General features: G+C 40.6%; 1 protein-coding gene across 36 annotated transcripts in view; it reads left to right on the plus strand.

Annotated features, from left to right (window-relative positions):
- The window catches only part of GTDC1 (glycosyltransferase like domain containing 1), a 182,132-nt gene that overhangs the window by 41,015 nt on the left and 120,274 nt on the right, over positions 1-20,843 (plus strand). For 32 of the 36 annotated variants that reach the window (XM_068687046.1, XM_068687055.1, XM_068687068.1 and 29 more), the window contains one exon: positions 16,192-16,402. In XM_068687046.1, the coding sequence (XP_068543147.1) occupies positions 16,192-16,402 (211 nt within the window). Of the gene's footprint in view, positions 1-12,885; positions 13,021-15,204; positions 15,333-16,191; positions 16,403-20,843 lie in introns of those variants that run through there. The other 4 variants (XM_068687077.1, XM_068687078.1, XM_068687079.1 and 1 more) reach the window with 2 other exon arrangements.

Here is a 20,843-nt window from a genome sequence, read left to right on the forward strand (position 1 = left end):
AGATTATTTTCACTTTTACATTTCTATCTTAATATTTTATTACAGCAATACAATGTGTGATAGAGGTGGACAAGCCTACAGATTGAAATGTGGATAGTCCAGATTGTTCCTTTCCCTAGACCATATGGTGTAGTTCTAAAAGCCTTTTGTACGCTGTCTGTTCAGTTAATTGTAAACTCAGTCTTTAACGTACCTTAAAAAATGCGATATATGTGAATCAAAAGTCAGCATATCCTGCGGTAAGTAAAGTTGGCTAAAATATGTGTAAAATCACAGTCCCGAGTGCTGGTCTCTGGGTAGATTTTCTTTTACTGGAGGATTTGAAAGTCTCTCGCTCTTTCGTGATAGCGATGTTAGTATGTGTGTATGGAGGGACAGGTTTTTCCATTTCCTCCTTGGGAAAGGGGGAGATTTGGGTATATAATGAACATTTCATAATATTTTTGCTTGGCAGACAGCTCTGCCAGTGGGTGATGTGCAGGAACATCGAAGATTTCTGACAGATGGATGGTAGGACTGCTAATACACCTACACACGTTTCAGCTTCTGATGTTCCCGGTGTTTCTCTGATGCCTAAGAAGCCTGTGTTCACACTTTGTTCTGGTGTGGCCCAGCGCTGGGTTTTAGAAGAGCAGAACCAAGTCTCTCTCTGGGCTTTCATATGCCACAGTGAGGGTCGTTTATTAGTCCTCACAAAGTCAAGCAATTACTAGGGAGGCAAAACATATTTTTTTCAACATAATAAAGAGTTAAAAATTAATTGATAGGTTCAGAAGCACATCTATTTTCTACCATCATCTTACATAGCATAAGAAGCTATTTAGGAGAAGTAGCTGATTTCAGTGAAGGTAGGGTTGATGCATATAAAGAGGAAAAATCCAAAAGAGCAGGAGTCTTTCGCTGAAATTGCTCTTCTGTGGGTCCCAACCTGTTTTTAAGCGTTGGAGAGTGTTTGCTCATTAGTGGCATTTTCAGTGGTAGGCAAGGCTCACATCATTTGTGGCTTTGTAGATAAAAATTCACTTTAAAAAAAAATCCAAAACATTGGAATCAAGTAAAAAGTAAATGACGGTAGTGGAGAGTGAGACTAATGTGCTCTGAGAGGCCTCTCCTAATGAAACGTATTGATCTCTGCTGCATATCTGAAGTTTTCAAAGGATTTCAGATATTCATTCTATCAGCAGCTGAATGCAAAGGGATGGGAAACCTTAGGGAATATTAGAAAGGAAGAAAACTCAACTTTTTTTTTTTTTTTTTTTTGCTAGCAGATACCAAATAACGTAACTTTGGACCTTTGTTAAGCCTGAAGAAAGACTGAAAGCTTCAGTAAGAGTTTTCTTGAAATGGGAACAAATAATAATAATCAGTAGGCTATACTGCATCTATTTTGTTCCAGTAGGTTGTATGCTTATTGGTAAAGTGTAAGAGTAATAAAGGTAAATAGTATGGTGATAAATATACAGCAAAAAGTTCTTATTGGAGAATTACAATTTTTCTTTTTGCTTAAAAGAAAATGCTTGAAAGAAAATACTTCTGAAACATCACCTTTGCAGAATGATGAGAAGGGAGACTTCTTTGTGCTGCAGAAGTAAACGTGGATCCTGCTCAGCCAAGGTATGATCAGGAGCTGCAGTGTGCCATGGTGTCATCCGTGCCACTGTCACCAGTGGCATCCTGCTTCTGTTCCCTACATTTTGGCTGGAGCACGATGGCAGTGGAAGCAAGTATCTGCGGGCAGAATTTTCCTTGCTGCAATCCAAGTAGTTCAGAAGCTTTGAGATGCAAGAAACCACACATAACGTTTGAAGCATCCAGCTGTAATTTTTGCGAGCTGAAAGAGAAAGCAGTGACTGAACATTTGTTGCAGCTTCCATATGATGAGAGCAGTTCTCAAAGCCTGCGAGTTGCCTCTTACAGAGAGTAGATGAATAACAAAGGTACCTGTTTTTGCTGTACCCTGGCGAGTGTTGACTCTCTTCATTAAGGCAGCTAGTACAAACATGATGTGCTAACTTGTATTATTTAAACAAAACAAAACACCTAATTTAACTGTTAATGTGGATCCAAAACATGAGAAATAATAATTTTAAAAATACATACATTCTTCAAGAAAAATGCACTGTTCTTTTTGTCAAAAAATCTTTAATCTATTTATTTCAACAGCTGTTTCTTTAATTTGAGTGGTGTACATACCCATTCCCAAACAGTTATTAATGAAGTCGGCTTGATTTGTAAAATAGTGGAGTCAGACTGCCACTTTTATGGACTTCCAGATAGGTTAGCTTTGTGAAAATGTACAAAAATCTTTGGTTGGTTTTGAGGAATGAAGCTTTTTCAGCAAGGTTCTTGACAAAGAAAAAACTTTATCATTTTTAAACTAGGTTGGACTCATGCTTTTTGGACTAATTGAATATACCATAGAAATAGTTTCATGGGATGGTACAAGTCTGTTCTGTGGTGGTACAGAAAGAAGCAGGAGGAGACTGTAGGAGATGGTTTATAAATGTGCTTAAGACAATTTGAGTGAAGAAGAATTATTGGGGATACAAAACAGGATACTAGATAGGGAAATAAGGCAAGGGAACTGTGAAGTTCTGCTTCTGGAACAGTGAAAAAGGGATTGTATTGAAACTGAAGTTTGAGGAATGAATCAGGATGAAGAAAGAGAAGAATATTTAAGACTGTAAACCAAGCAGATAGGAGGGATGGTGCAGACGTCCATACATGGGGAAAAGTTGAAAGTGAGGTGAATTTGAGACAAGATTTGGCATGCATCTCCTCAAGGTAGCATGCATCTCCTCGTCTGGCCTTTATGGGTGCATCCTTTATCATATCACTGAAAAAGTTTAAGGAAGGAAAAAAGATGATGTAGGATTAAGACGATTACAGTAGAAAAGAAGGTAAAAGAATAAAAAATAGAAGCCATTAAGAAACAAACATGAGAAGAGGAAATAGGGGATTAAGTCATGAGAAACAATTCATATGGTTTCAAGACGTGTGGATGTTCCTTCTGAGGATGGAATTCATCAGCTAACCAGATGAAGAATGATACTAATATAAGATACAAAATTTCATCTAATTTTCAGCTCAGAAAGAAAACGAAATAATGAAAGTACAATCTGGGTGAAATATGCATTTGTGTTTTCTTACAAGGATTCATGCTAATGAGAAATTAACGCTGTTGTTCGAAAGAAAATTTTTCATGTATGGTAAAATGGCAAGCAAATTCCTGCCAGTTTTAAAGAGCCACATGAGTCCTGGTGGTTGGAAGGAGGGAATTCAGGAGTCACTGCTCCTTGCTTCTGCTCCTGCCTTTGCCATAAAGCTACTGTTGGAAAGTTGTGCAAATGACAATTTTAAATTCATTTTCAAATCTGTAAAGTAGAGAAAGCAACACCTACTTCTCTCACAGAAGTGTTACAATGCTTAATTAATGTTTAATTGTTAAGCTCTTTGACATTTTTGACTGAAGGTGGATAAATGAAACCTCTTGTTAATTATGAGAAACACCAGGTAGGAGGTCTAGTGTGATTTTGGGGTTGGAGGGTGGAGATGGAATAGTTACATCTTGTTGTTTAAAGCACATTTCAAAACAGTTGAAAATTTTTGCTTGGAAGCTATATTATCATTAGGTTTGTTTATTGAATCCAAGCATTTTCTTACAGTTAGCTGGTAATTAGAATATCTACATAGATAGTGGTTTATCTACACAGTGCAATATCTACATAGTAGTGGTTTTTCCTGTAAAGATAGTTCAGGACCCCTCTGACTTGGAGCAGTAGAATAGTTGATCTCTAGTCCCTTTTCTCCTTCATGACCAGATGAATTCCTTATAGTTTACTTGCATTAACAAAACTGAACCAAGTATTGCTGTCATGAAACTCTATCAAGATTTTCAGGAGGGTCAAAGTGCCTTTTTTGGAGGTCGTAGACTTCAGAAGTCAACAGGCAACAGTAATGGTAACAAGTGCATGAAATTCTGCACGTGTGAGTACACGTGGGTACAGAATAATTCTAAACAACCCAGTTTAGAAAGAGATTTTTGGTCAGAAGGAGATTTTTCACAGAAGTAATCAACAGAGCTACTGTTGAATGACAAGAAAATCAATGGAGGGGGATAAACCTCACTAAAATTTGGCTTTTTTGTTCTTCAAAATCAGCACGGTAATTAAGAACAACCTTCGTAGTTACGGTCAAAAGAAATGGTGTGTGTATTTGCTAGCAAGTTTCTTAGAATTGCCGGTGCCTGTAGACACACACTTCACAAAGGTAGTGGTGTGTCAGCAACATCACAGGTGTCACCACAGGCAGGCGTTATAAATGTCAGCAGTATGTAAGTGGCAGTTATAAATAAGCAAAACCATGCGAATTGGTCTGCGTGTGTTCGGCACCCCTTACACACCTTCAGGGTGCCGCTGCCTCGCGGCTGGCTGAGTACCTCGTGCCTTTTCCAAGCACGCCGAACATCAAGTGGGGTGCGCAGCTTGAGAAGAAAAAGAAGTCTGCCTTTTTTTCTTTAAAGCTCTTTTTCTAAGTCATTCTTGCAGTGCCCAAGAAAAATACTTGCATGAGTGCGAAGAACAGCTGCCTATAGACTCGGGGAGGAATCGCTGCTGGATCTCTTGTCCGTGCTCATTCAGAGCTGCAGGAGGAAGGCAGAGCGCCGCAACTCTTCAGCTCGCATGAATATTGCCCTCTCCAAGGATATTGGCATGCAAAACAGATTTTGTTCATTTTGCCACATTTGAATGCACCACACAAATAGATTTTGTAGCTGTTTTGAGATGTACAGACGGCATTTAGATTAGGGTCTCTTTAGCGGGAGTTAACTAATGCGTGCTCCATGCAGATAGGTGGCAATAACTCCTTTTCTCTTCCAAAAAGTGTTTGTTTGGTGCAGCTTCATTTGCATACCCCATTTGCATCGCCTTGCACTTATATTTTCTGGAGGCAACTTACCTGTGCAACCACAGCATCAGGCCATGATCAGACTGAACATCCTGTGCTTGTTTTGCCCCTTTCCCCTTTTGCTTAATTGTATCTCCAGTACTGAAACAGGGAGAGTGAAGCATCTTCCAGAGCTACTTGGGATTTAAATAAGTGATGAAGGTGCTATCCTTCAAGTGTTTACATCTAGGTGATTGTGGGGCCAGCCTCAGCTTGAGCAGGGCTGGGGAGATCAGGTCTCATAAGGCTCAGAACGAGCTGAATTGCTTAATCTGTGCTAAAGACCCACACAGCACCTCTCTGCAAATCTGATCCGTTTTCTGAAGGTGATCTTAGAAAATCTCAGTGTAAATAGATAACTGAAGATTGATTTAATGTTATCCCTATAAGCAAAGCAGTTGTTGGTTTGTGTTACTAAAAAAGACCAAGTAGCTCGGTGTACAGAGCAGCCACCCAAGAAAGCACAGCCAAAATTCAGTCTTTATTTTCTGTTGCGACTGATGAGTAAGGCCACACGATCTTCTCTGGATAATAGAGCAAGTTCTGATGAGCCTCCAATAAAATGCACTTAGGTAAAGCAAACTCTGGGGCCCTAAGTTTTCTTTCCTTGAGTTTTTGCAAGATTTAACTCATCTCAGCAGCATTTATTTGTTACATTGTGCAGGAGAAGGTTGTGGCTATTAAGGGCAGAAGTTTAGGAAGATGGAAAACCTTTCACAACAGTTTTCTTTCATCAGCTGGAAGGCAACTCTGAATTTTCTTGGTACCTGAATTTTCCAGCAAAGACGAACACTTTAAGGTTGCATTTTTATATTTTCCATTTTTAAGCTTTATGTAAATGATCCTACTTCACCTTAACATGTTATTTCTGTTCTGTGGCTTGGTTAATAGGCAAGAAGTTTTTGTCGTCTCAGTGTTTGGTGTATTGGGGCAGAAGCCCTCCACAGTGACCGGTTTGTGGCTTTCATCTAGAGCAGCAATAAACACTGCAGGTTTTGCAGGAGTACTGGCAAGTCAGTGTAATTTCTGGTCAGCACTTGCTAGGACTGTTTTGAGTCTTGGTGAGTACCTGACATGTTTCCGTGTGGCCGCTCTTGTTCCTCGGGCCTACAAGAGGTGCTTATGGCTGCTGTGAATGCTCAGCTGATGGTCCTGCCAAAAATTTCCCAGTGGCCAGAAGAACTGCCCAGCTGTTAACTGCTAAGTACGAGTTGGTACAGATCTCTAACTTGCTGGTGAAACTTGTGATCTTTGACTTTGAAACGAAGAAGTGTCAATAAAAGCACCGAGCTCACCTCTATGAGGTGTAAGCAGTGTTCTCGCGGTGGTTTGCAATGTTATTTCTGGCATCTCAGAGCAGCAGCAATGTCAGTAACAGCACCTACCAGTAGCCAGCTAAACTTCAGCTGGATCTCCCAGTAATGACCTTAAAATAGTTTCTTCACCTCTGAGCTTCACAAGTCGAGGTGCTTTTTCTCTGTACCACAGCAGTCACGGCCTTTACAAACCATTTTAAATTCCCACTTCTTAAACTTGTACCTGTTTGCAGGAGGAGCTTGCTGGGTTCTTTGGTGGTTGAAGTTTGATACCTTGTGCATGACTGCCAGTCTGGTTTTGCTGAAGAAGCTGTGCAATTTCGATAAGGATTTTCAGATTGCAGAAGGAAAGTGTTTGGAGCGCGGCCAGTTTACTCAGAGACAGGGTAAATGCTTTTCAGACTCCTTTAGACATGTAGAAAAGTGCTTCTCAAGTGACTCTAAAGCTAAAATCTGATGCGAATTTTACTAATAGGTTCATTATTTATAATGAAGGAAAATCCAAATAAAACTGGTTTCAACTTCTTTAATTGTTGACTGCAACGTGGATCATGTCCTATAGCCAGTTTTTGTCCCGTGCAACTCAGCTGAAGTTTTTAAGGCAAGGTCTTTCAGATGGTAATGTTTTTAATGGTGTTTTTCTAATTCCAGCCATCTGATTTTTCAAGGAAAACTTACGCCTTGATGGTCGGACTCCATCCTCTGTGCCTGTCCTTGCCTTGCTGTTACCTGCAGTGGTGCTACAAGCAGCCACTCGTGCTTCATGTCTGCTAGGGCTTCCCCCAGACATGACTGTTTATTCCTTTTTCAGGTTCTGTTTTTAAAGATCATGTAGAACCTAAGCTTGTTTACAAAAGAACCTTCCCAAACAGATTGTTTTGAGATGCTTGTGTATCACTTTGATTCATGGAAGGGAGTATTTCCTGAAATGTTCACCATCTCAATTGACGGATGATCGCAGACAGCCGTATTTAACCCGTGGCAGTGTTTTCCAGCTTCTTGTAATACACATATCCATAGATACCTCCCAGCGGAGGTGGCAGACCCTTCGCATTTCTCCTACTTTCACTGCAAAATAAAATGCAGGAATCTGGTTTTCTTTGCTGCTTTAAGCAAATCCTTGGAAGCCTTTCACAGACTCCAGAGGCTCCGTGGACAAGTGAACGAAAACAACTGACTGAAGCCATTAGGTTGGCTGTCCTGGTGTCAGCAGTGATGTTGGTAGACGCTTGCAGTGCGCTGTCGGAACGTGCTTTGGACGCGCTCCGAAGCCTTTGATACTGCCTCAGCCCCTTCAGAGGGCTTAGTCTAGACTTTATAGTGCAATTATTTACAGGAAACATAATGCTGTGCCACTAAATAAAGTTGGCAACCCTAATTGCACTGTATTTATAAATCGATGCGGGTAACATATCTTTCTGTATGTGAAGCTGGAAATGGGAAAAAATATTCTTAAAATGGAAAAATATGTTTAGGGCTGTATGAAGTCCCCCTTTGATGTCGCGTGACATTTACTATTGAATCTGAGAGTTTTCAAGTGTTTTCTGAAAGAAAAAACATGATCCTGCCTGGACAGGAGGTAATGAGATGTATTGCTGTGTTTGTAGGCTCCTAGTATGAAGCGTTGCTTCAGTGCTCTCCTGAGAAGACAAGAGGTGTACGAATGGAAGATCAAAAAGTGTTTCTTCTGTTGAATTCAAAATGTATTTAATAGATAAGAACTTTTTTTTGCCTTAATGTTACTTTATGAATTGTAAGAACATCACATCCAGACTGGTGTGAAGATCTACTTCAATGCTGCTTCTCAAAAACAAATGAAAATCCGGCGAGTTATTCTCTTCTCTTGGTTAAGCATTTTGTAGGTTGGCCAAATCAACATGATTATCACAAGAAATTGTTTGTGTTGCAGGTTTATACATGAATAAAATAGCAGATACTTTTGGCATGCCCTTTAAGGTCCAGAATAAAATTCTACGTTTGAATTTTATTTTAAAGCAACCTTACTGGAACGTGTTGTGAAGTGACACGTTTGTCCCTTATAATACTTCTCTGTGGGGGACTCCTCCCAGATTTCACAGCAGAACTAGAGCTGACAGTAGAACTCATCCCATCCCTTTTATTGACTCAAGGTGTGACTGGAGATGCAGATCCTTTCATCACATATTCAAATGGATAGTTTCTGACTGTAAAATAAATCTGGCTTGTGCCCACTCAAAAGTTGCTGCCAAACATCTCAGGCTACCAAGCCTAATGTTTAAGTTAACTCTTGGAGTCCCAGCTTTTGTACAAGAAGGGTGTTTTAAAGGGCTGAATCCCAAACTGCCGTGATAGAAGAATGATTCAGTATTTATTGTTTAAGGTTTTACCACTTCCAATTTACTGTAGGAAACAAACTTTCTGATGTAGGATGCTTTTATTAGCTTGCAGAGTAGCTTAATGGTGGCTTCTAACAAGCGGTTGGTCTTTCAGTCAATTTGTTAATATGAATGGTAGACAAAGTCTTTCAAATAAAATCAGTTGAAATATTTACATGTAATTTTTTGAAAGTATCTGTGTGCTTAAACTGGATACAAATGCAGGGTATAATGCGTACCTTTCTATACAAAAACTGGTCTGAAGCCCAGAGTGTGTGGAGCACATTTCTCATCATATTCCTAATAAATCGGAGGAATTTCAACATGCCAGCCTATTATTAACCAGCCTGGTGCTTTTTCTGTAATAGGGAACTAGCAACTAATATGTCTCCTGTCAGGTTTAAAAATAGCGCTACATCTCCCATTACCACACCTATTAGCTCCCTATCCACTCAGAGAAATTCTAAATCAAGTTTCTTTTCATCTATTTAAACCTAATGGAAGATTTCAGGATCATAGGTGTCATCAAATTGATAGCAATAAGTATGCTACTGAAAAAGATGAGTCTTGAAAATGGTCTTGAGCCTTCAAGAGCTGTAAACAGTCCAAAAGAGTTGGGTAAAACCAGCGTGCTGGAAACCAACATTAGCAGTCTTTGTTAAACTGAGTTATCGCTCTTCCAGGCTTTGAGTTACACGGCAAATGGGAGTTTATAATTAACTGTTAAATCAGAGTAACTAATTTTCTACCAATTACAATTGCTAACCATGCATTTGCTGGTTATATTCTCTTATTAGGTCTACTATTTTTGCTTTTGAAAAGCCTGTTAGTGGATGACGAGCTACCCAAAAATCAGAATGTTTTGTGGGGATGATTGAGTGTTCAATACCTAGTGTAGTTGTATGCTTCTACTTTAAGTATATTGGGACCATTAAAAGGAGGAAGAAGAGGAACAGACTCAATGGAAGAGTAATCCTGTGTGCTGGATGGGGGTCCTCATGGCTATGGTCATTTTCCCAGCAGAGCCCAGGCCCTGTTTCTCCATCACACCTCTTCTTTGGCTTTGCCCATTCTCTTTTGTCTTAGAAATCAAGAAACCTTTCTCTTAATTAAATATCAAAAATATTTGATTTGTCTTTTTCAATCTGTAAATACAAAGATAGTTTGCAGGCAGTGTTTAGTTACCCTCGTGCCATACCCTGAATAGTACTTAGTTTCACATACACGACTTCGGAGGTCAATTAGAGACACGCAAACCAAGCTGGGTATTGTAATTGCTGTTCACAATGTAATGCGGATCAGGAGATTGGTCAGTGAAATTTTCCTGCAACTGTTTCCTGTGAGTGCTGTGCTCCAAAGGGAGACGTGGACTTCCCCGCCGAGCCAGTGGGGCTGTGTGTGGTTTGGAGTTAGCCATAAATGTGATGCACAGATGTTTTTCTCAACTGGAAAAAAAAAAAGGCAATAATTTACTTTATGCGATATAGATTAAGATCTTCAAAGATTTTGATTGAGGGTGGCTAAAAGTATAGATGGAAAGTACTCATGACAATCTTAGACTATGCAAAGAAAGGTGAAAAAAAAAATTGATGATTAAACTTTTTTTGTTTTTTCATATCTGAAAGAAAAAAAATAACAGCATGAAATGATGAAGGCCATTAGTGCTTTTATATAGATAAAATAATAAAGCGATGGCAATGGAAATACTGAGTCTTAAAATGCATACTCTGCATATGCATTAACAGCTTTTTTTCCTAAGGATTTATAGCAGCATTGTTTACTTAGCATGCACAGGCTAAGGTACAGATTTTACAGCATGCTACTTTCTAAATATGTAACCCCAAAAAGGAGCCGTGACAGTCCCTTGTGTCAGGGTATCTCCAGATTAATAGCCACAGGACATCTCTAAACCATAACTTCTGATTGCCGCTGTTGTATTTCAGGGCTGAAAGCACAGATGTACCAACCGAGCCCTGCAATCCTCACAATGTGCTTTTTGGTTAAGATCACAGCAATTCTTTTAAAATTCTGCTGTCTGCAATACCTTGCTGGAATCCAGCAAGAATAAAGGCTGCAGGAGGAAACGGGTTGCCTTTAGGAAGCTGGGAATTGCTGCTGCTTGTTGGCAGGTGAGCAGGGATTCAGGTCTCAAACAAGTGGCCCTCAAGGTGCTCCTATGGGCGACGGAGCTTAGAAGCTGGAGAAGTTGAAGTCATGCTGTGGATTTGGGATAAATTTAGTCTTAAAGTTTATGAATTCTGGTGCATGGTTCTTGTCTGGTGGGGCTCCAGCCCGTGACAGAGGCAAGCTTCTGACTGCTCAAATTTTGGGATGAGGAAGCTGGGGAGGAGTCATACTCATAAGGGTTGCTCATCCCATCACCTCCACTGTCATGGTGGCCTCTGGTACTGAACACAAATTGTCCACGGTTGTTGTTCTGGGGTGGGATATTTCCGCATCTGCATTGCTCGCAGCCACTCCAGTAGCAAAAAGCAGCTTTTAAATAAGAGCCCTATGGGCTGTGAGATGGAGGAGTCTGCTGGGCCCTGAACCAGCCTCGTGATTTGTGTGTACATCACCTCTCTGCCTGCTGCCAGAGGGAAGGCAATTCTGCAGAAAAGCTTGAAGCGTAGAAAACCTTTAAAAACATATTTATCTTAAAAACTTGACTTAAAAGTTTGTTGTCGGGACTGGTGGTAGAGTCCGTAAGTGGTGTGTGAGTGGTCTGCCAGTAGCCACCCGTGTGGGTTTAGCATCAAAACGAAAGTGATTCACACGTGTGAGAGCACGACTTGTCAAGCACGAGAGTGGGACCCACAAAGCTCTTACTTTGAAAAGTGAGTTTAAAAATTAATAATTAACTGCACGTTTTAAAGCGTATTACAAGCAGCTGATTTTACAGCACGTCTTAAAATAGCCCGTAGAAGAATGAGTTAGCAGTCCTTGAAGCAACTGCTTCAAATAAGGGCGGTGAATGAGCCTGATCCTGAAAGGGATTTCGAGGCAGAGTTCACAGCTGGGAATACTTACCTGGCCGAGACCGCTGGGGCTGTGCCATTTCTCCTAGTCACACTGCTTGGGTTTTTGGCTGGGAGCTGGCTTTCAGTGTAATGAACACAGCCTCAACGAGCTTACACGTAGATTGTAAGCAAAGGGACATAAAAATCAGCATCTAAGGTGGTGGATGGGTCAAAGTGTGGTTCCTGGGTGTCACCAGCAGATTAATGCTGCTGCTGCAGATGTCCAAGTAGAGGTGAACGGTTCAGGTTTACCACTTTCTCGAAAGAAGTAGCTATTTCTTATTTTTTCCAGGTGATTTATATCAAAGATAAATCAAGCGGCGTTCTCACTTGGTGCAGATGTACGGTTCAGTAATGACTTACCCCCCGGTACTTTTGGGTGATGTAAATCCGAGTGAAATTTTGGTCAAACATTCGAGATGCAGTTGTGCTTAAGGTACAGCTCCGGGGTTTCTGTGAGTCATTGCCGTGAGTAGGAGGGCACCGTGGCCGCTCTCAATGTAGGTTACTGTGCGTGCACGCTGTGCGTGTGCACGGAGCAGGAGCCAGACGGGGACGGGGGCACGGCGGTGGTGGCCCTTTGGGAAATCCCATCTCACCAGGACGTGGAGCACTGAGAGTTTTTTTTTTGCCCATTTTTTTTTTTTTTGATGATTTATCCAAAACCATCAAAGGCTGCAGGTTTGTTTATGTACACAACGCATACCTGCTGGCTTTTGTAGCCAGCTGAGTGTGCTCTGGATGCGGCGGTGGAATAAATTTCTCATGTGTGTGGGACTGTGACCGTTGAAACAATCATTACTGAAACCGTATACCTTATTTCCTGTAACTAATAGCAGCTCTCTACCTATGGAATATATTAACAGTTATTCCCTTGGTTTTGGATTGTTGCTCAACTATTTGGTTGGACAGCTATTTGCACACGATCTGTAATTTATGTTGTCTGAGGACGTCAACGAACAGAGCTAATTATGGCTTCCTGATGCGAGCGGTGCTGATGCTTGTGAAACCACACTTCTGTGTCTAAGAGCGAATGTATGTTCCTTAATAAATCATGGAAAATGACGAGTTTTCTCTACCTAGGCTGGTTAATAAAAAAAAAAAAAACTTTGGTTGGTGTTTACCTAGAGTTTAAAATGAAGCGATGGTTTCTGTGGCTAGTTGAACAGTTAATTCTTCCGAGCCTTTAAAATAAATAATTACTGCTCTGTATCGCATAGAATTTTATTTATTTATTTTTATAAACAGGGGCCCGTTTAGGGACTTGCAGTGAGCCCATCCTGTGCCGTTTTGCTGCAGCAGCTCACCTCGTGGCAGAGTGACAAAGTCCCGGACGAGCATCACTGAGAGGTGCTGGCTCTGACTTAGGAAAAGTCTCACCAGGTACCTGAATTTATCAGCACCTTGCTATACCTCTGCAATAGCCACATTGCTGACACCGTTACCATTTAGAAGGCTTTTCTTCTCCCAGCTGGTTTTTGTTACCGTCTGTCCCGAGGAAGGTGCTGCAGCACGTGGACGGGGTATGTGCAGCATTTTGCAAGCACTGTGGTGCTGTGCTCCCGAAGCTGAGGCTGAGCTGCTGGCTCCGTGGAGAGGAAGCCCTGTAATGGGAAAGGGGAAGCAGTTCTGTTTTTCTAACATTTGTTGTTTTCTTTGAAATGGGTAAAAGAATACCTGGAGTGATTTATATTTAATTGAGGATCGCATTCCATCAGATACGGTGAATGTTCTCAGGCCATTTATCATCTGTGTCTTTCTGAGACCTCCGCGGAGTGTATAGTACATATTTACCTTAACTTGGCTAGGGAAAGGGAAATAAAGCAAAAATAATAGATGTTATTTTTGTGTGTGAACAAAACTGGAAGCCATGTGGATGAAATATGAGGTAAATGACTGCGTCCTGCCTCCTCCGTGACTTTTTAAATACAAGGAATTATTAGTTATGTATAATGCAATTTCCTTTGCATTATCAGCATATGTTTTTAAAACACGCAGTTCAGTGGCTGGCTTTTTCGTTGTTCCAGATTAGTCAACCCCTGAAGTAACCACGACATGTATTGTGCTGCCACCATTGTTTAGTAGTTTCATATTTAAGTAGCATCTTAAAAACAAAAGCCAAACAACACGCCACCATATACTGCTCTTTACGTAACGTTTTTGCTAATCAAGCACGATGGAAATTATTACAACCTATTTTGCACGTAGGTTGCATGACACTAGGATCCTACAAGAGCTACCTAATATGTACCCTAGGGGCATCCCGTTGGGAACCGGGTTTCTCGGTGTAAATAGCCAAGAGGAGGTTGTTGTATGGCCACATTTATGTACGACTTGCAAAGTGCTTTGAGGAATAGATGTGAAGGAAGGAGGATAAGTGCAGAGTGACCGAAGAAGTGCCAGGATCCGTAAGAAGGAAACGTGAGAGCCGAAGAAGCCTTCTCCTGTCAGCACGCCCGCTCGCTCGGTCCCAGTGAGGAAGTTCAGTGAGAAGTGCTGCCGAAGAAAATCAGAGAGCACATTGTTGATTCAGCTAAAGCTGGTGATAAAAACAGTTTCAGAAGTAGTCTGATGAAGTGTAATTTGATCAGATAGTTTATGATCACATTCCTTTATTACTGATACCACTAATGATTGGTAAATTCACGGTAACTCATTCCCACTGAGTGACTGACTCAGTGACATTTACAGCCTTTCTTGCACCCCCTTTTTTAGGGGGGCTGAATTTGCAAAACGCTTCCCTCTATTCCTTTTGAGTTACATTTGCAGCGACGTTTGATGACGAGCGCGGCATAATTAATTGCAAATTGTTCTGTAGGTGAATAGTGCAGATTCTGAACACAGCTTGTGTTTGTATCGCAGTTATTACCCTGCAGGTTCCAGAAGGGCTCTGGAGTAGGGATTAGGATTTCAGTTGCATCATTGTGAATTCAGAAAACGCCAGTGATTTCAAAAGTGTGATTCTGAAATTAGGTCAGTGGAAAAGAGATCAGAATCTGCCTTGCTACCTGCGAAGATGCGAACTCCAAACGGAAGAGAAGTCTGCTTCCAGAAGATGATTATTTTCCTTTTGAAAGGAACGTATTTGTCAAAAAAATAATTTATCTGAAACAGCATGGGGGAGTGAATAATAGAACAAATTAGAACCTGAATCCAGGCTGTGTTGTGATGGGAACAAGCACGGGATACTTTCCTTCTTGCTCATTGATCTGTAATGACCCACAAGTTCGATGTCGCTGTTTTATCTCGCACAGTGATGGGCCAGTGGCTCAAATCTATCCGGAGGTCTCTTATATTTTGTCTTCTCATTAAATTTCTGCAGTATTTGGATTTTTGTTGCTGGCTAGCTGATCTTTTGATTGCTGCAAGGCACTTGTAGCTTTTAATTTTTCTAAAATCCGATCACAGACAAAAATATCGTTTATATGCATATATATAAACCTGAACTTGATTTTAACTAAATTTCAAGGTTGAGATTGACTGAGAATTTGTGGGGAGTACATAGCTCTCTACTGAATTCTCACTTTTTGTCATCAGAGCCTTTGAGAAGATAAGAATTACAGTCTGAAACCGCTCGAAATGACAGGTCACAACATGCAGCATCAAACAAGAAGCCCAAGCAAATAAGTTAGCGGAGAATCCTCCCCGGTCGGGGTATTTTGAGAAGGGAATCATCAGAGGGGCAGTCACGGATGGTAAATACTTTTCAGGGTTTTGTTTTCAGCATTTTGATTTGATGGTGCTGGTCAGAGCATCTGAGCAGCAGCTTTCCAGCACCCCAAGTGCGTGACTCATGAAACATGAGCAATAGTCACGGGGTTTTCGTCTTTCCCTTCACTTGGGGCAACACGTTTTGCTTCCTGTTTGTCAGCAGCCCCGTGGCTGAGTGTGTGAGAGCTTCCTTAAGCCGGCACTGTTGCTCTCTTCCAGCCATTTTGGAGCACTGCAAAATAACGTGGCTTGCATCTCCTCTGGGGTCCGAGCGTGTTCAGGGGATGCAGCAGAGCTCTGGGGTGCTCGGGCTGCCTTTCCCAGGCAGTCCTTTGAGTCCCAGCCCTGGACAGCTTTGCCTGAAATATGTTTGAATTGTTCTTTATTTTTTTCTACTTCAAATAAAAGGACAAAACCTGTGTAAAAGTGAATAAAAGGCATTTTATGGACATTCCTCTAACCTGTTGAAGAATAATGCATTTATGAGTGTGTAAAGCGAAGCTACTTTTAAATATTTGATTGAAAACAAAACAAATACCATATTTCTAAGTCCTGCACATTCTGGTTCCTTTAAAATTTCAAATGGTACTTTGTAATGGTTGAAACTAGTAGGTGTGATAATGTTGTCATTATAATTAAGTACCACTTTTTGAAGTAAACCTTTTAACCTAATATGAAGGATTAATTTCAAGGGAAAAATGAAGACGCTGTAAGGCCTTACGATATGTTTCTGTTTTTTCAAATATCCTTTTCTTAAAAACAAAGACAAACAAAAACAACAAGCAAACAAACCAAAAACCTGGGTATTAATGAAGTAAAGTGTTTCTCTGTTGTCATTTCCAGACTCCAGGCAGAAGCTAAGCAGCAGGAAGATGACCGTTCTCCTCATTGAAGCTTTTTATGGGGGCTCCCACAAGCAGCTGATGGATCTTCTTCAGGAAGAGCTGAAGGAGGACTGCGTGCTCTGTACCCTCCCTGCCAAGAAGTGGCACTGGAAAGCACGGACGGCTGCCCTTTATTTCATGCAGACAGTGCCACCAAATCCGAATTACAGGTAACACAGGCGTTGAATAACCTCAAAGCTCAAATTTCAGGGAGGCCTTCAACAAGGTCTCTTGAGCTGAATCTTCAGTTTCTGCATGCAAGTGTGTATGTACAATATACAAATAGAGACTTGCAGCGGACAGTAACAAGTTGGTCTTCTTGCTCTGATTTCTTTGGGTATAAATATGGGAAACTACCACAGTGCTTTAGAGTTTCTTAAAATACTTTGGCTTGCATTCCTAGTCCTTTAAAGTCTCCAAGAATGCATGCATATGGATATCTACTTATGTATACATACATTTTATTTTAAAATTATCAAGTGATTTCAGAAATAAGGAAGGGCTTAAACTGTATTTCACTGATTAGGTTGAAAGATGGCACAGATGTGAACACTGCAAGTTTCCTTGCTTGCCCTCCCAGTTTATCTATTAGCAAGTCTGATTTATCAGAGTGTACTGCTCCGGCTGACCTAGAGGATTAAACGAGTCATTTTATCTTAATGATTGTCCAGTTCTGTAACGTGCCAGCACCTGCAGATGTCAATTACATGTTTAAGTGGCAAATTTCTATCAGCTAGAACCTGGGCTGATAAAAGCAGACTATTTAGGTCAACAGATAGCTATCACATAGCGAGAAGCAGTCACTCCAGAACCAAGCTGTCTTTAAAACCAGTAATTTTGTTTGCCCTACCTGATCAGTTGAGATGTGGTGAGATGATTGTGAGGCAGCGATGCTGTGCACAGTGCAGTGCATGCATTGCTGGGGTGCACAGCACAGCACCACGGCCTCGGCTGTAAACCAGCACCTGGCTGATTTTGCACAAGCATGGAGAGGCACTAGAACATTTCAGCACAATCACCTGCTTTTCAGCCACAAAATTAGCCTCAGCAGGGCTGCAGGTGCACCTGAGAGAGCTAGTTAGGCTTTGCAGCTGGGTCTGGTGTTTGTTACTCCAGAAAGGAGCGAGTAGGCATCATGGACCAGGGGAGGAATGTGATATTTTCAGGAGTAGATGTTGTGATGTTGAAGGCTGCGTTTGAACAGGGTTCCCCAACCCAGCGTTCAGTCTGTTTTCGAATGCACACTGTATAAATGTCCACCTTTTCTCTTCCTGCTTCTGGCTTGCATTTCAAATAAGCTGCTGTTCCAAGCCAAACATTATAATTATTCTTCCCGTTTGTCTCGCACAAGGCATTTATCGTTGGTTTCATCTTGCTTTTCTTTTGCAACAATTTTGTTTTGGAGGAGTATATATGACAAACTGTTATGTAAATTTGTCTTGTATCACAACCACATCCTCCAACGCATCGCAATGTTATCTGTGTTCCTTCAAGGTCAGCAGCCCAAGCTGTCCAGCACTAACTGTATTAAACTAATCAGACATCACTCATAGACATACACTTCATTAGTTTAACTTACAGTTACATTGACCCAAGATAACTTAACTCCAATTTGTCAAGTAACCCACATCTTGGGGAAGGGGGGGAATGACGATGACTTTAAAAAAAAAAAAAAAAAAAAAAAAAAAAAAGAAAGGAAAAAAAACAACCCAGCAGCTTGAAAACTCACTTGAAGTTAATAAACTTGCAATCTGTCATAGACTTATGTGCAAATATAACCTTTACTGACAACAAATAAATCTGATCAAACCAATAGTGCATCTTAAAGAGAAGAAAGCTTTTTTTCTTTGCTGATGCTGTTAGGGTTTGATTAGACAGAATCAGATAGTCAAAGTTCACAAAGATGCAGTATCTAAAAGAGGATACGAACCTTATCCTCAGCTGCAGGATAAAATTTTAGGAACAAGGGCTGATAGGACTGGTGAGAGGAAAACTGATTAGAGGTACCTTCTACTTTGCTTGCACATTTTTAATGTTTGTTTTGTAATTGAATGTTTCAAGTATTTTATTAAATTGGAAGCATAAATGCATCAGACTACAACCTAATGAGGCTGACTACTCTCTCCTACTAGAAAAACCATTGATTAAAATTAACATTGATTCTTTTATTTCTAGCTTGCTAGTAACCATTTAAGATCTGCTTCCCAGGCAGTAGTTTGCTTGTGAATATGAAATTATCAAACTGGCAGGAGTGCATGTTTTGAGTTACACATTTAAATATTTAAACCTTCTTGTGAGGTAGTGGGAAATAGCAAATCTACATTATTTACAACATTGACGTTATTTGTAGAACAAAAAAATAAATTCTTTTCCGAGTGATGTTTTTTAAATACGACATTTCATGAATACCTTGTTTCTGTTTGTGCATTTCGTGATACAGAAAGGTCACAAATATTTCAAGTGCAAACCTTCCTGGTAACTGAATTTTGCTCTTCCAGCTGTACTTTATTTCAAGCTGCTGGTTTGTGGGAGAAGTAATACTGATGCAAACTCTCTCGATAATTTTGCTCTGTATGTATACAGCGTATGGCTGTGTGCATACCTTTTAAAAGACAGATACTTCTGTTGATATGAGCTGGTTATGGGAAGAAGGCTGCCTTGTTCCTTTCCGAGTGAGGTTCGGTGCACTATGTAACAGCCTTAAAAAGTGCTTCTGAAGCAGAACACGAGCTGAACAATGATAGATGTTAAATTGAGATACTCTGCAGTGACCGGTGAGCTTGTGATGAACTTGCAAATAGTTATTTATCGGAGAACAGACGTGTACTCCCTCGAGCAAGACCCAGGGTGGGCAAGTTCCTGCTGCGAGCAGTGCAGCCGGTGTCTCGGTGTGCAGTGAGTGATGTTCCCCTGAAGAGCAAGGAGATCTACCCAGACTGTTGCAGGGAGTTATATCCTCACCCTTCAAGGGGAGCACACGTGTTTGGGAAGGTATCACTGACTTAGGATTTTGTCTGCAGCACTGCACGGATTTATATTGCTTCCCTGACGCAGAGGCTGTGCTGTGTTTCTCCAGAAAATCTTCTTGTCTATTTTCATGGCTTCGTTGTGTGTTGTTAAACCACCTCCCGTCTTCATTCATCTCCTTAAAGGAGGACGGATGCCCCGATGAGTACGGAAGATGAACCACGCAATGCATGCCCTAAACTCAGCAGCCTGTAAGCAGCTTTTCTAGGTGGCATACATACGTAGCTGGTAAACCTGATGTGCTCAAATATAGAATGGGATGTACTAGAGCCACAGGGCGTTTCTCAGAGCTTTCTTGAATTGCCCTGCAGAGACTCACGTGATTTTTCCTTGCTGCCCTGATTGGAAAGGAGGTGTCAGTGCGGGGGCTGTTAAGATGAGGAGATTGATGCACTTGGTCCAACTGCAGCTTTTCTGAGCCTACTCCTGTTGGAAAGGGAGGAGACAAGGACTTCTGCAACTCATCTCCCCTTTCTACCACTTCCCTGCTATCTCTCTCTGAGTAGTAGGAGCGGGATGATTTTGTCTCTTCTCCAAATTTTTGGCTTCTGAGAAATTGTGAAATTGTTCCGTGTAAGTTATGATGCAGTCCTGCGTTACGCTCCTTCGCCCCAGGAGTCAGAGCAATGCTGCCTTTCTAGGTGGCAATTTCCAAATTGTAGCATTTGAAACAGGCTGAAAAAGGGTAGTGTTACAGCCTGCTTTTTCTAGAAAACTTTTTTTCCAGCAACCCCAGAATTTTGTTATCGGTTGAAGGAATATCAGCATCTTTATTCCATAAATTAGGGAGGTCCGGCACAGAGTCGTGACCTCCTCCATCAGGCTGCTCGCAGGCTGCGGAGCCGATGTGTTGTCTGCTTTGTCTCCCAGCTTGCTTCAGACAGCTTAAACTCTCTGATAAATGTAGATGTGTGATCTTGCTGAAAATTGTTTTCCTGAGCACGTTATGACTTTTCACTGATTTGAGGAAAAATTTAACAAAAAAAAAGATTTTTTTTTTAGATATTTTTTTCCTTAGTTAAGGAAAGTTCTCAAATTTGGGAATATTATTAAAACATTTCATGAAAAAGTAAATATTATTTGTTTTTCTTTTTCCTGTAATTTTTATCTTTATTATCATGAAATAACTTACAAATTTAAAATAATAAATCAATCAACATGACACACAAGAAGAACACATTTTTGTTTTAATAAAGGCTATTCGCTGTAGAAAATGTGATCCAAATACAAAAAAGTTAAGAGTACAAGATTTTGATTTGAAAACATAAAAACGGAAATGCATCGTAGCTTCCAGTTTGTTTTAATAGTACTGCTAAATTATTTTCAAAAAAAAATAAATGTATATATATATATATATAAATATAAATACTATGTGTTACATTCAGTACTGCCCCCCAGGTAGCTGTTCATATGAATAAAGATTTTATTTGTAACAAACTCTTGCCCTGAAATACCTCTAGGGTAAATGTTAGTATATATATACCCCCTGATACTTGACAACTCTATTTTAAAGACAAACTCTATGCTTTTTATGTTTTAGAAAAGAGAAGAAAAATCATTGTTTCAATTAATAGAGCTCTGAAA

The sequence above is a fragment of the Anas acuta genome, chromosome 6 (assembly GCF_963932015.1).
Source record: "Anas acuta chromosome 6, bAnaAcu1.1, whole genome shotgun sequence".
Taxonomy (NCBI): Eukaryota; Metazoa; Chordata; class Aves; order Anseriformes; family Anatidae; genus Anas; species Anas acuta.